Below are 16213 nucleotides of genomic sequence, written 5' to 3'. Positions count from 1 at the left end.
GTTCAAAACCCGTATCACAGGAGTAACAAGCGGTAAATCCATATTTGGTTAGCGCCACTCAAATAAGGAGCACTAGGTAGCAATATAGATGCCAGTTTAAAAAAATTGCATAACGTTCCAAACAAGTTATTATTGAATACATTACAAGAAATAGAACTTTATAGACACCACAAGAGACTGTCTCAAGATTCGTTAAATGAGCAGAAAGACTTCAAGAAAGGTATTTCTACTACTTATTTCCTAAATTGTTGTAGCTTTGACTAACCGATCCTCTGTTTTTTCTTTTATTTTACGGTTTTAGTATCTTCTGTAATGTACTCGTAAGTAGTTTGGCATACTTAGAGCAACATGGTTTTCCAACTTTCATGCGTTACGAATACGGAGCCAAATTGTTTTATCAAGTCATCTTTTGGATTATTTTTTGACTTTTACTCTCCATTACCGGTTTTGAATCGCCTACCAATTCATCACCAGATGGTACAAATATATATTACACACAATTTTTAAAATGTAATAATTTGCATTACAGTAAATATGTACCATCTAATGATGAATTTCTAGGCGATTCGAAACCGGTAATGGAAAAGAAAAATTGAAGAACGGAACAAAAGCCAACTGGTTGCAGCAATTTCAGGAAACCTCAACTTGGTTTTAGTCAAACTCTAAATAACATGTGTGTAAATAAGAGTGGTTTTATAACGAATTACTGTTTCTTTTAACATTTGTAGGATTAGATAGCAGTGACACTTGAAACTGTTACCCAAGCACTGTATTCATATGACATGATTCGTTTAAATTGTTATTATATTAGTCGCCGTGCTTAGGAGATACAGAAGACGCCGCCTCTCTGTGAAGGCAAGTACAAAGGCTGTGATCACACATTACAGTGGCACGACACCTCCGAATGCCGAGCGTTGGACGCCGCACAACGCTACTCCGACCTACCAGCAAGAAGTGTTGCTCCTATGACGATAACATCGGCTCATTTGCGTCTCCCTGCGACCATTTGTGCACTGCTCAGCGCTCCACAGAAAGGACAAACCGTGCCAGTCAGCATGACAAACTGAACACAACTTAACTGTTCCGTTAACAACCAACAGGCAGCAGTATTTCACTCGTGCGTTTTGTTATGTTTGATTGTAACAAGTCTTAAAATGTTTTCCGCAGTTTTAATAAGTGCGATGTCTATGTATGCGAGTGGACAGGTCGAGCCTAGACAGAGAATAGTACCGGATGTTGGACGGGTCACATTGTTTCACTGGCCCAGCGGGAGGAGAAGCTACGAGTGGGACGGCAGCACAAGCTGCCTTGCGGCTCCATAACGTCCCTTGGCATCTTGCGCGGTATAATCTTCGTTGAGCAGAAATTATTTTCTGTGTTAGTCTCTATGGCAGCCTGTGATCTCGGTGAAGTACGTGACAGGTGGCAGTTTTCAATGTCCTGACTATTGCTATTGGCCTTCTAAAAGTTTTGAATTGATTAGTACACTGTAAACAAATTGTACGTTTCTTCTTGTGTAATACGGGGGTTTCCTGTTTATGCAAAAACTGTGTGTGGATTAGGAGGGTTTCTATACGGATCACTTCAGGATCAGTGGGTGAACCTTCCCTTTTATAACTCCTAGCATTTGTTAGTTAGTCAGCTGTCCCTCCAGCGTCTCAGTCCCTCAGCTGGCTCCATTGGCTTCGCACTTCATCTGAATATCACATCACTTTATAGGAACTAATGTTGCTACTATGATAAATTCAACATGTGTAAGGTATGTCATGTATAGGCCATTATAAATGCTATATATTTTAGAGCCTTGGTCTGAGAAACGTCTTATAGACCGAAATCATTAAATAAAATTATAAAGAAATTAACTACGATTTGAACTGTAATTTATTGAAATATTAAATACGATCTCTGTTTTCTGTAACCATTACAATATGAGACTACGTTCAAAATCAAGAAAAGTGATAAATCCTGCTTGTTAACAGCATGCTATTCAGACAGGTCGTCGGTATTTTATCGTCTGTTCGATGTTTATATGGATAAGTAACCTCTGATACTGTGTCATTGTCTTTCTCTGAAAAACTTTACAGAAAACAACAGTCTAATAATAAGCTTCCTTTTATTTATCTACAGCCTATCACATGTGACCTTTACCATCAGCAATACACTGCACCACCTCATCGCTCCTGCATTATGTTACAATATTTGGAGAATCAGTCCACAAAGATGAGAGTGACTATGTGCCCCTGCGAATCACCTGACTTTTGGGACGTCATCGAACGTGATTTGCACGCCTTTAGACAATCCCTGTAAATTTTGGACAGAGGTTGAAAGGTCTTCAATCACAACAGAGCTACAATGATTTCGGTGGCACATGAATTCGTGCCATGACTTGTCACAGCTATCATCAAGTTGAGTGGAGATGCGATACGTTGCTCGCTGGGTGTCTCCAGTTCCGTTATTCACTAGTGTGAAAAGCAGCATACAAACAAGGTCAGTACTCACGAAATTAGAGAAAAAGCACGAAGCCACGTCCTCATAAAGTATGAGGGTTTTCACAGAGCTCCAGTAAGCGCAGCCACGTACTGCTATGGTGAGTTCTCTGAACAGTACCACAGCAACACAACTGGCGTCACATATTACAGGCAACAAAGCAAGGAACATAAAATAAATATAACTTCAGTTTCACGCACAGAGACGTTTTAGATTGCTCCAGTGATAATAAGGGCAGTAATGTGGGCTATCTGGAGAGCTGCGGAACTAACGAGGTGTGATTACTTCAGTGACAACATATTTCTACATGGTAGACAAGACATTGATTTATATTATGCTAACCAAATATATACTCAGAAGGTCCACATGCTGGGCAACACGCATGTTTTGGTTGTTCACATCTACAGCTATATGCAGCCTCAGCGATATATATGGCAGCACACAATGATTTGATTTTGTAGAAAACTGGTTTCTAAATGCTTGTAATTAACACATTTCTTATGAAACCTTATAAGTTCCTGATAAAGTATTGTCATGGTTCTTCGATTTCAATAGTAGCTTCGTTACACGAAATACATATTGCATTGGGTTGTGTGCAGACTAGTTCACAGATACTGGTAACTGCCAAGATAAAGGCACATGAGACCCAAAGAGTCTCACTGTTTCTTTAGTTTGTTGCGACAAGCGAGCCACGTAAACAGCCACCAAGTCAGCCTGTAGAGGAGAAACGCCGCGACGGCCGCCACAGCCAGTATGAAGGCTATGACGTCGAGCAGCAGCAGCTGCCACCAGTGCAGGTCGAGGGCTGCGCTGCGCAGGTGAGGGGCCCCCTGGTGGCGGATCACGTACTCCACCCACCACACCGCCCTGTCCAGGGACGTGCTCTGGTGCTCTCGGTAGATGGCGGAGAAGCGCTTCATGTTCTCCTGGTAGCTGCAGCAGGGAAAAGGAATTTAATTTGTTCAAATTATCATAGCAGTGGTTCTGCCAAGCAGAACCTTTGAGCTGTATAAAATATTTTATTTGCTACAACAAGAGAATTTTTGTGAACATTATATGTGCTTTCTCGTAAATGTTGTCTACCTACATCACTAACAAACTGACGACAAACACATGATCTGAACTCAATGATAACTGAAATTTCGTTTATAGAACGGTTCACAGGGAGAGTGGAAACGGATAAGAACAGACAATTTTGGAGTTTTTGAGAGGAATCTGTGTGTAGCCACAGTTACACGTCGGCAAGTAGATTTCTTAGAACTATTACTTTCGGGATATCAAGCAGAAATGTACTAGTGCTAAATTAACTTTGAGAATAATTAACGTTGCCTCAGACACTGAGGCACAAAAGTTCATTTATTTGACAGTTTTGGGTAAATCTGTGCAGCCACAAAAAATATTCTCAGAACGGAAAAAGAGCAATCAGAACGATCTGCAGCGACAGTTCGCGGTCTTCATTCATGCCATTGTTCAAGCATTTTACAGTTCAACTCTGACATTTATGCACATATAAACCCTTGTGGCATTTGTTATAAATAATTATGTACTCCATCAGAAGGAACTGCCATAGTAATTCGTTGAGCACTATATAATAATAACGATTGGCATTTGGATAACTCTTCTTTAACCATTGCACAGAATGCAGTATATTACTCTGCAAGTTCCACACACAGCATACTTCCAGGAGACCTCTAGAAACTCAGGCTTTCAAATCAAAGTCGAAAGACTTCCTTTTTCAGCATTCTATTTATGCCGTACAGGTATTCCTCGCAGAAACCCGCCAGGGTAGCCGAGAGTGCTAAAGTGCTACTTTCTGGACTCAGGTAGGCGCGCCGGCCCTGGTTCGAATCCGCCCGGCGGATGATTTCCTCTTAAGAAATGCACTCGTGTGTTAAGATTGTTTCTCAAAAAGACCAGAGCCAATTCCCTTCCTCTTCTAATTAAACCAGTGTTTTGGAGATAATAAGATGTCCCATACTAAATGTAAATGTAACTCTATTTTTCAAATCTTCAAAGCATTAAGAGGTGGTTTTTCCCTGCATTACACCTGCCGCCATTACATATATACGATGTAATGGGTAAAATTGCAGATATTTTTATATGTATACACCTCAGTGTGTTGGTTTTTTCTCTGCATTGAACACTCTTCCCTCGAAAATCTACGTAACTTACCACCTCATGTTTTACACATGGTCGTAACTGTAGCACTAATTGGACTGCGCCTCTCAGTAGATGCTAACCGTTTTTTGTCCATTCGTCCACACTTCAACATCTGACCTGCTGCCTTGGGGGAAAATATGCACTCTTTCCATATCTACTAGGAGGTACTACCCAACCTAAAATCATATGACATGTAATAGTTATAATTATTAGTTTGCAAATGACGTAAATACTGAGTTAATGTTGTTCCGTACGCTGCCCTCAGTCGCCAATAGAATCTGAACTCACGTCCACTATATATATATATATATATATATATATATATATATATATATATATATATATATATATATATATATATATATATATATATAGGGATTTAATGGATATGAGTGCTGACTTGGTGGTCGGCTTGCGATTCCTCATCCAGATGTAAATCAAAAGTTTATCTAGCAAAATCAGATCGGGTAAATTTTGAAAAAGTATGAAAACGAGGAGCTGGCAAGACTGTCACATCGAACAGCGCACTGGAATGTACAGAGGAACGCGATCACCCCGCACTACTCCGCCAGCCGTCGTAGCTGAATAAGTAGACTGCTGGGACAGTGGACCTAGGTCCACCACAGAGATATGGTTCGAGTACCAGTGAGCTACCTTTTTTTTTATTTTTTAGATGTCCATTCCCTAGTTCTCGTCGTTTATAAGCAGGACACTATTTTGTTGCATGACAGTATCTTCGCATATCACAGTGGGTTCCATTAAAGTGCATGTATGTATCTACTTACTGCGCAGTACACGACCACAACTGATCCTGTCAAGTTCATGTAGAGCAGCTTCCCGATGGAATACACTAATGATGAACACGTCAATATACGCTTTTGGTGCTGGGCATCCGATAACCAAGCTGCTGCTGCTCATGCATTTGTTGCAAGGCACCCTTAAATGTGCCAGCCCAATGAAATGTCTTTCGTCACCTGGTGCAACCACTTTCGGAAATCCATAATATTCGTCCATAAGAAATGGACAGAGGTCGTCCAAGGTCTAGACGTACGAGTACATGATTCTTGAAACCGCTCAGAAGTCAACTCGGCAAACTAGCCGTGATAGTGTTACGCGGTTCCAAACTTTTAAAAGACTGGTTGTTGAAGCGTTGCACGATGAAGAACTGCATCCATATCATTAAACGTCACCTCAACACCAATAGCCAGGAGATCGCGTACGACGAGTACAGATTTGTCAATGGCTTTTGCACCAAGTGAAGGATAACGAACAATTTTATAAATAATGTGAAATGGACTGATGAATCTATCTTCACTCGTGAAGGTATTTTCAACCTCCAACAACCGTTATTGGTCGGAACACAACCCACATATCTCCCGTGAACGGGGCTTTCAGGTACGCTTTGGCATATACCTATGGACTGGAATGACAGGAGGACTGATTTGGGCTCTTACCTACATCTACATCTACATTTATACTCCGCATGCCACCCAACGGTGTGTGGCGGAGGGCATTTTACGTGCCACTGTCATTACCTCCCTTTCCTGTTCCAGTCGCGTATGGTTCGCGGGAAGAACGACTGTCTGAAAGCCTCCGTGCGCGCTCGAATCTCTCTAATTTTACATTCGTGATCTCCTCGGGAGGTTAAGTAGGGGGAAGCAATATATTCGATACCTCATCCAGAAACGCACCCTCTCGAAACCTGGCGAGCCAGCTACACCGCAATGCAGAGCGCCTCTCTTGCAGAGTCTGCCACTTGAGTTTGCTAAACATCTCCGGGAACACTATCACGGTTACCAAATAACCCTGTGACGAAACGCGCCGCTCTTCTTTGGATCTTCTCTATCTCCTCCGTCAACCCGATCTGGTACGGATCCCCCACTGTTCAGCAATACTCATGTATAGATCGAACGAGTGTTTTGTAAGCCACCTCCTTTGTTGATGGACTACATTTTCTAAGGACTCTCCCAATGAATCTCAACCTGGTACCCGCCTTACCAACAATTAATTTTATGTGATCATTCCACTTCAAATCGTTCCGCACGCATACTCCCAGATATTTTACAGAAGTAACTGCTACCAGTGTTTGTTCCGCTATCATATAATCACACAATAAAGGATCCTTCTTTCTATGTATTCGCAATACATTACATTTGTCTATGTTAAGGGTCAGTTACCACTCCCTGCACCAAGTGCCTATCCGCTGCAGATCTTCCTGCATTTCGTTACAATTTTCTATTGCTGCAACTTCTCTGTAAACTACAGCATCATCCGCGAAAAGCCACATGGAACTTCCGACACTATCTACTAGGTCATTTATATATATTGTGAAAAGCAATGGTCCTATAACACTCCACTGTGGCACGCCAGAGGTTACTTTAACGTCTGTAGACGTCTCTCCATTGATAACAACATGCTGTCTTCTGTTTGCTAAAAACTCTTCAATCCAGCCACACAGCTGGTCTGATATTCCGTAGGCTCTTACTTTGTTTATCAGGCGACAGTGCGGAACTGTATGGAACGCCTTCCGGAAGTCAAGGAAAACAGCTTCTACCTGGGAGCCTGTATCTAATATTTTCTGGGTCTCATGTACAAATAAAGCGAGTTGGGTCTCACACGATCGCTGTTTCCGGAATCCATGTTGATTCCTACAGAGTAGATTCTGGGTTTCCAAAAACGACATGATACTCGAGCAAAAAACATGTTCTAAAATTCTACAACAGATCGACGTCAGAGATATAGGTCTATAGTTTTACGCATCTGCTCGACGACCCTTCTTGAAGACTGGGACTACCTGTGCTCTTTTCCAATCATTTGGAACCTTCCGTTCCTCTAGAGACTTGCGGTACCCGGCTGTCAGAAGGAGGGCAAGTTCTTTCGCGTACTCTGTGTAGAAACGAATTGGTATCCCGTCAGGTCCAGTGGACTTTCCTCTGTTGAGTGATTTCAGGTGCTTTTCTATTCCTTGGACACTTATTTCGAAATGGACTGACGAATCTATCTTCACTCGTGGAGGTATTTTCAACCTATTGCCGGACAAGTCGATTGTGCCCTGTAACGTTCGTTTCTTTGCAACATCTTGCCTGACACATTAGAAAACATTCAGCAGGATGGCGTGCTGCCACTCTTTGGAATGAATGTGCCTAATTATGTAGATGAAACGTTTCCGGGAGAATAGCTTGGTCGTAGAAGCTCCATATTCTGGCCTCCATGTTCCCCGGATCTTACTACAGTTGATTTTTATTTTTGACGACACTTTAAGGAACAAGCTGACTTTATTTGTGTCATGGACGAAACAAATTAGTTGTTTACGTCTGCAAAATGTTCATGTTATGTCCTAAATTTTAAATAAAGATAACAGCAACAGAAAGAAGTACACGAGATGCCGCATTGTGGAGGAGTAAATTGGATACAGTTTAATGCTTTATCTGAAAAAGTGTGGCACGAGTGTCATTCGTACATCGGCGAGGCTGTATATATTTACGGGCACCACTGTTTTATCTCATGAACCTAATGGGACAACGCAGTGTTCACGCTACCCTTTTAGCCACATTGCACACGGTTAGAGCATTCCAGAGCCTCGTTTTTCAAATCGCGTTTCTATTAAACCTATTGCTGGGGCTAGGTTCTGCAAGATACATTTTGTCTACAAATGCGACGATGATTCGCATGTCGACCATCAAGTGTGGGTGAATCACGTAAGACGTAACACCCCTCTTATTTCGTGAACGGTTACAACAGATATACTGAAGCAAGTACTTTTCTTTTTAAAAATGGAATCGTGTACTTCATGTAATTGCATTCGATAGCTCTTGAGAAGACAATTAAAGTGATACAGCGTTAGCTAATGTTGACGTTGAAACGTGTGGTAAAAAAAATTCGAGAAATGTCCTATAATTCTCGGGCAAATAGCGTCGAGCAGAGCTCGCATGCTACGCTCTCAGAATGTCAACACATTTACCTGTTTACTTGTCTGCACTGTAGGACGCTCATTTCCGCTTCAGCTATCGTTCGGTGCAAACGTGAACACCAGTGAGGAGAAATTGGATATACTGCTTTAATATGGTGAATGTAAAAGAAATGCCGTAAAACCAGTACAGCGGTATGGGGGTATCTATGCGGATCGCCAGCGTCCGACGCGCCAGGCTGCTACACGAATTATGAAGATGCTAGTGCGGACAGGTTGCTTGAATGTCAAGCAGGGGACAAGAAAGAGGACTGCAACTGACAGAGAACACGATACGTGCCCCTCAACGCGCTAACATTTGCCGAAAGCCGCCCTGCCGCCTACCACTAGACCATCCCTTCGGCAACAAACGTGACTTTCTTCGCTGATGAACTATAGGTGCAACGTGTCACAATATTGTCTGTTATTCAGTGGTCGTGACTGAGTGCCGCGATCGCCAGTGTATAAGATGGAGTTAGTTGCTTAAGCAGGTCTTGTGTCGTACGAATGCGATACTCTGTTGCCTCGATGACTGACAGCTTCAGGCACGGGCTTCCATCTGCAGTTTATTTTTATCCTGTATACCGAAAAGCACTGGAGAATTAAAATTATTCCGAGATAAAAATAAACTGCACTTGGAAACCTGTGTCCGAAACCGTTACCTGCCGGCCGTTGTGGCCGTGCGGTTCTAGGCGCTACAGTCTGGAACCGCGTGACCGCTACGGTCGCAGGTTCGAATCCTGCCTCGGGCATGGATGTGTGTGATGTCCTTAGGTTCGTTAGGTTTAAGTAGTTCTACGTTCTAGGGGACTGATGACCTCAGATGTTAAGTCCCATAGTGCTCAGAGCCATTTGAACCATTTTTTTTTTTTTTTATAAAAGGTGACAGCTATAGCCGCTAAAATATACGCTCAACAGCTCTAACTCCAGATTTATTGTTTGTGCATGGTCTGATCGCCAGAGCTCCAAGAACTGAGAGAAAGCAACGAGATAAAAAAAAAAGTTTTTTAGATCGGTAGATTCTGTTGTTAACTCTTACAAGCTAAAAAACACTATGGATTAAATGGACTCGTCTAATTTTAATTTTCATAGAGCAAGCATCAACGGCTGACGCAGATCCTCTGTAGGAGAGAAGTGGAGCGCTCTTTAATAATTACATCAGCTTTCCTCATTTCGCTTTGGCCCATTCACACAGGTCACTAGGCGGTGTTGTAACTGCAACGGACAGGTTCTTTACAGCACTTCAGTGCCCTGTGCTGCCCGGACTACATTTGTATACAGTGCGCGCCGGGTCGTGTCTTCTCGCCCTCGAGCGGCCTCGTACACATGCCTCGCAGACTCGTTTGAGAAATATCAGCATTGCCCTCGCCAGCCATCCGATATGACAATCGGTTTCTTAACTATTACTTTCCAGCCATAGCTGAGCGAAATTTACAAGAATTCCCTAAATCCATGTCTGTACTTATTCGTGGGGCAACAGTATCTGTGAAGCATTTCCCACTGATGCTTATCTTACTAGCGTGCCAAATACGTCACGACAACTTTGTTTGTAACAAAACTTAAAAATGTAATTGTGAAGTATGAATGCTGGTCTATGTGAGGATCCAACCGAAACTTTGTGTGGGTATGGTCCTGTAAGTGTGATATGAGTGCGAAGTGTTATTAATATTCTATTATAAATTGGAAGTAACGGCCTAGAAGTTCCAGGAAGCGTGCTGATGAACGCATCCGCGACAAGCAAACGTCCGACTGTCGAGATGTCTTCTTATAGCGACAGGATATTACTCTCAAATGTTTCACAAAAAAATACTACAATTTAAAGCTATTAAGCTAGATAATAAATGACGATATCACGTTGTGCATCTGGATCCCACGGTTTCTGTGCAACATTACACGACACTGCGTTAACACTAACTTGTAATTTTAACTTTATGTGCAGTGATTACCAATACACTTTAAACTATGCTACAGGCAAACCAAAGGTGCCACAATGATAAAAATTACGTCAAACACTAGCTGACCTATATAGTGAATACAAACTGACGCAGAAAGCCCATAATGTAGGCTCATCAAGAATACTGGCACTTCATAAAAACACTCAATCAAATTAACCGGAAATAAAAGTACTCCGCACTTATAAGTATTATGACATGAATCAGGAATACTCTACCCTTGATTCCTTTGGTAAAATTATTTATGTTTAGATATGTAAGTTATTTCTGTGTTAAACATTAATCAGTGTCAGTGAAACGGAGCTGCAATTAAGAGAGTAGTAATTTAAATGGCGAATGATATATAGCAGAAAATAGTATCTTGCAAACGAGCAGTAAAATACGTTCTGATTTGATACACAAGATGTATGTGTATAAAAATATCTACTTACACTCCCCATTTTTAACAATAGTGCATAATGGTAATACGTCGTGATTTGGTTGATGTTTATCATAGCTATGAGAATATTTTGTAAGGACCGAAAAGACCAGACCCTGGGAGACGCTCATTCCAATATGTGTAGTATGAAGAAAATGCTTGGTATTTAAGGTATAATCACTTTAACGTAAGTTCGCAAGAAGTTGTAAGACGACTAAAGTGGTATGCGTTCCCAAGCACTGAAACAGACAGCACTGATGTTTACGGGGATTTTTCTAGTGTGGCCTTCATGGGAGTACTTCGGTCTGCAGTCAGTGGTGAGTGTGCCGGTAGTAGTTTCTAGCTTTCAGAAGGTGTAAAATTTAGCCTGTGGCTGGCAAGTCAGCAGCGACATCTCACAACTTCATAATTTTAACTTCGCCTCTCTGTCGACTGCATTTACTTACAATGATGTGACAAAAGTCATGGGATAACAATATACACACGTGCAGATGGCGATAGTATCGTGTATAAAGGGTATAAACGCCAGTGCATTGGCGGAGCTGTCATTTGTATTCAGGTGATTCATGTAAAAATTGTTCTGTCGTGATTACCGCTTCACAACTGGAATTAACAGGATTTACATGTGGACTGGTAGTTGGAGCTAGATGCATGGGACATTCCATTTCGGAAATCGTTAGGGTATTCGGTATAAGGAGATCCACTGTGTCAAGAGCACAAGTGACAAAATGGCTGATAGCGAAATAGGTGACCACGGTATAGAAAACAACTGGATTCGCTCAATAGATGGAAGGCCACTGGACCAATAGTATACACATAATGTACGAAAGAACTTGTCCCTGCCATAGCAGGTCTTTGGAGGAGCGAAGTGTTCCTGATGATTGGAGAAAAGCCCAGGTCATAAAACTATAGTCGCATATCTCTGACGAGGGTCGATTGTAGATTTTTGGAAAATGTTCTGTGCTCTCGTATTATAACATTTCTGGAGGCCGAAACTCTTCTCTATAGGAATAAACATGTGTTCCGCAAAAAACGATCTTGTGAAATCCAGCTCGCTCTGTTTGCTCACGAGATCCAGAAAGCAGTAGATACAGGCACCCAGGTAGATATCGTGTTCCGGAAGGCATTCGATACAGTCCCGCACTGCTGTCTAGTGAACAAAATACGAAGCTGCAGAATATCAGACCAAATGTGTGGTTCGACTGAAGAGTTCCAAGCAAACGGAACACAGCACGTCATCGTCATTCTCAATGGACAGAAGTCTTCAGATCTAAAAGTAACTTCGAGTCTGCCCCAGGGCATTGTTGTAGATAACGTCGCAAGTTCCGTGAGGCTATTCGCAGAGTGTACTGTTGTATACAGGGAAGTCCCGACGGTAGAAAACTGTAGCGGAATGCAAGAAAGACCTGTAGAAGATAGACGCTTGGTGCTGGGAGTGGCAACTGACCCTCCACATAAACAAACGTCCGTCAACAAAGGGAACTAACTTACGAAACGCTCGTTCCATCAATACTCCGTATACCGCTCGTTATTATGGCATCCGTACCAGGTAGGACTGAAACAGGAAATAGAGAAGATCAAAGAAAAGAGGCCCCTTTCGTTACAGGCTGATTTAATAAGCGCAGTAGCGTCGCAGAGACGATCGACCAACTCTAGTGGTAGACGCTGGAAAAGAGTCGTTCTGCGTCATAGAGTCGTTTATTGCTAAAGTTCCGAGAGCGTACATTACTAGAAGAGTCAATAAATGTATTGCTTCCTCCTGAGAATATCTCGCGAAGAGACCACGAAAATAAAATTAAGGAGATTCGAGTATACACGGAGTCTTCCCGGTAATCGCTCTTCATGCGAACTATCGTGACCTGACCAAGAAAGATAAGAACACAAAGTACCCTCTGCCACACTTACGAAGTTAGATGGGGATGTAGGTGTAGAAGGTTGTTATTAATATTCTATTAAAAAGTGCAACAATTTTCACGGGAAAACAACCTCTTCAACTGTCTTATGGATTACACGAAATCAGAATAGCCGAGTGCCTTTGCAGTTCTAGCTATATGAAAGTCTTGAGGCTAACGTCCCTTGTATTTTGTTATAGTAAAAATGATAACGTGAGTAATCTTGTCATTAGAAATATGAACAATGTTTCCCATACTCCAGCTTCTGGATAGCTAAAAAACCAATTCTCTCACCTCTTGTCTTCCAGAACTGTCTGTAAGGCTTCCATCACACTGTCTTTCGTGACGTCTTCTAAATCCAGCCTTCGTCCAACGCCTAAACCGACCATCTTTTCAACATTGTAAATCTGGTCTCCTAGGAAGGGAATCCCAATGACGGGCACAGAGAAATAAGCTGCCTCGTTCCAACTCTGTAGTCCTCCCTGAGTGATGAAGAGGCGTACGTTCGGATGAGCTGCAACAGTACAATGACGTCACTTATCCACAGTAGTGACTACACCCGGCAGCCTCGCAGGCCGTTACAGTGGAGGGCGTCCGCACACTCACCCAGGACGTCCTGCTGCGGCAGCCACTTGGCGGTCATCACGTTGCTCGGTTGACCGGGCAGTCCATCACCTTCCCACTTCCAGAGCACGCGCTGCGGGATTCCAGCGAAAGCGTCCAGGAAGGCACGGACTCTCTCTGGGGGCATGGCGGTGCTTCGCACATTGGAGCCCAGGCTGAAGTAAACCACGCCGTCCCTCGCGCCGTCCAGGAAATCTCCCACATCCTGACACAGGTATGCTTCATGTCTGCCTCTAATATTTAATACTTAAAAGTCATAAAGCTACACTACACGGGGAAAATATCTCTAGCAAAACATTGCTGTTTATTTCAGTTGCACCAGCCATATAATTAATACAGTAAATGATACTAATGCAATACCATCAACTCTTCACAGATGCGTTATCCTTAACGTATTGAACAGTGAAAGAGCAGTATCTTCATGTCATCAGAATCATAATAATAGTAGTTTGTCCTAACAACATTGCTGCTGCAATAACAAGTATGAACGATGATCTACTTCGAGGATTGGTACGGACCCAAACTCTGATTTTTAAGTTACACACGAACGTATATGAACGATTTAGCACAAAGTTACAGGAACACTATAAGATTTTCTTTTAATGGACCTGTCATGTTCAGTATTATTTCGTCGTTGGATAATTGCTAGAAATTTCAGAGTGATTTGATCAAAAATGCCGCTTTATGATACGAATGTCAGCTCTTTTCCAATGCAGATGAATGGAATGCACCTTCAAGTTCTTTCTCTCTAACAGAGACAAAGAACCCGAAGGTATCTCATTAGAAGATTAATTATGACCATCTTGAGAACATCACGTAGTAATACATCTCTAGGGTTAACACTAACAAGTGATGTGAATTGAGGCTATCGAGGCATATCACTGTTAAAGAAGGTGAACTAAGAATTTAGATTTGTTGAAAGGATCTTGAGAAAATACAATTTATCAGCACACACATACAGGCCGCTAGTGCTGTTCCGCTATATGGAGTCCTCAGCAAGTAGGCATGTCAACAGATATGGAACCATTTCAGAGACGTGCTGCTAACAAGTCGATATAGCTGATATGAAACTGAATCAGAAATGCTAGGGGTGCTAAGCGGGAAACATTGGGAAAAAGGCGAATTAGCTCTCTCGTTGGATACATTTAGAGAATCTGTAGTCAAAGTAATCTCTGCGACAATTGTTCTGTCAGTATCGTACTTTTTATGTAGGGATCATGAAAGGAAGAGGAAAGGAAATCGATACTATTGGCACGACATACTCTCTCCCAAGCATTGTGCAATGGCTCACGGAGTACATATGCAGATGGGGAATAGGAGACTTGTACGCCATCTGTTGATGTTTTATAGAAAACTTTAGACTGTGCTTCCCTCTACAGCATATGTACATAATTGTAACTGACATACTAGTTTAAATGTGTGAGCAGCGTTTACTTTGTTGAATTGATTTACATAATACTCAGAAGAAAAGATTTGACGCCGAAACCAGATAAGCATATGAATAGATTAAGTGCTGTTACACGTTCAAGAGGTTTCGACGTCGACGGAGATTTTGAGCGATTTAAATCTCGACATATTATAACGTCATGTCTCGTTCAGCTCATACAAGTAAGTCGCAGCATTTGTTGGACTGCACTTATTGATTGATTATTTTTGTGATTGGTCTTACTTCGCGCATGCTTGTTGGTAGCAGAGTAATCTTGTGCAGTCTGCTAAAACATTAGTATGCTGTAGCGCCGTCTGTTACGAAACAGCGAACATCCCAAAGGGTTGCTAACGGTGAATACTGTACAACACCGCCATCCAGTTACAGGACTGTAGTACAGATCCAACCTCCCGGCAATAAGCAAAAACATGACCGAGGCAACACCTACGATTCTGTCCAAACTGCGACACAAGCAGAAAACTCTGCTGTCTATAACGACGCGTTTTGTTTGACAGATAAACATGTTCCATGTTTCCATGCTAGAAAAGGAAGCTGGATACTGTCAGGGACGCATGCAAGAAATCTTAGATGAGCTGACCACACACAATGTTTCAATACAGGACCTGCTGCATGGCAGGAAACACGGGGCCGACACAGAAGCTTGCGAAGACAACACCGACAAATACAAACGAGCTATCTTCAAGGTAAAAGAACTTGTAGGGGGAGCACTTCCAGGAAATAAATACAGCTGATGCGCATTTGGTAGCCTCAGCAGCTCATGCCTACATGGATATCAGGTTGCCCAATATCAAACTGTATTCTTTCTCAGGGGACATAAAAGCATGACCTCGATTCTGGGAGCAGTTCGTATCTTCCATAAAGGAAAATCCCATGGTGTAGGTGGTGAATAAGCATATAATCCACCGTAGATATTTAAATGGGAAACCCTAATATTTCGTCGATGGGTTTGCTGTTACAGCTGAAATATATACAGGGTGAGTCACCTAACGTTACCGCTGGATATATTTCGTAAACCACATCAAATACTGACGAACCGATTCCACAGCCCGAACGTGAAGAGAGGGGCTAGTGTAATTGTTTAATACAAACCATAAAAAAATGCACAGAAGTATGTTTTTAACACAAACCTATTTTTTTAAAATGGAACCCCCTTAGTTTTGTTAGCACATCTGAACATATAAACAAATACGTAATCAGTGCCGTTTGTTGCACTGTAAAATGTTAATTACATCCGGAGATATTGTAACCTAAAGTTGACGCTTGAGTACCACTCCTCCGCTGTTCGAT

The 16213-nt window shown here is 42.1% G+C and overlaps 1 protein-coding gene across 1 annotated transcript in view; it reads right to left on the bottom strand.

Moving 5' to 3' along the window:
• Positions 1 to 2928: 2928 nt before the first annotated feature.
• LOC124606386 (UDP-glycosyltransferase UGT5-like) overlaps positions 2929 to 16213 on the bottom strand; it is a 53381-nt gene continuing 40096 nt past the window's right edge. The window contains exons 4-6 of the mRNA XM_047138367.1: positions 13462 to 13684; positions 13150 to 13369; positions 2929 to 3420 (exon numbers count right to left, since the gene is read on the bottom strand). Coding sequence (XP_046994323.1) covers positions 3144 to 3420; positions 13150 to 13369; positions 13462 to 13684 — 720 coding nt within the window. The 3' untranslated portion in view covers positions 2929 to 3143. The remainder of the gene's footprint in view (positions 3421 to 13149; positions 13370 to 13461; positions 13685 to 16213) is intronic.

Source organism: Schistocerca americana, chromosome 3, assembly GCF_021461395.2.
Source record: "Schistocerca americana isolate TAMUIC-IGC-003095 chromosome 3, iqSchAmer2.1, whole genome shotgun sequence".
NCBI lineage: Eukaryota > Metazoa > Arthropoda > Insecta > Orthoptera > Acrididae > Schistocerca > Schistocerca americana.
Note: the sequence above shows the minus strand (reverse complement) of the source record. Positions and strands in the feature narration are given on the sequence as shown.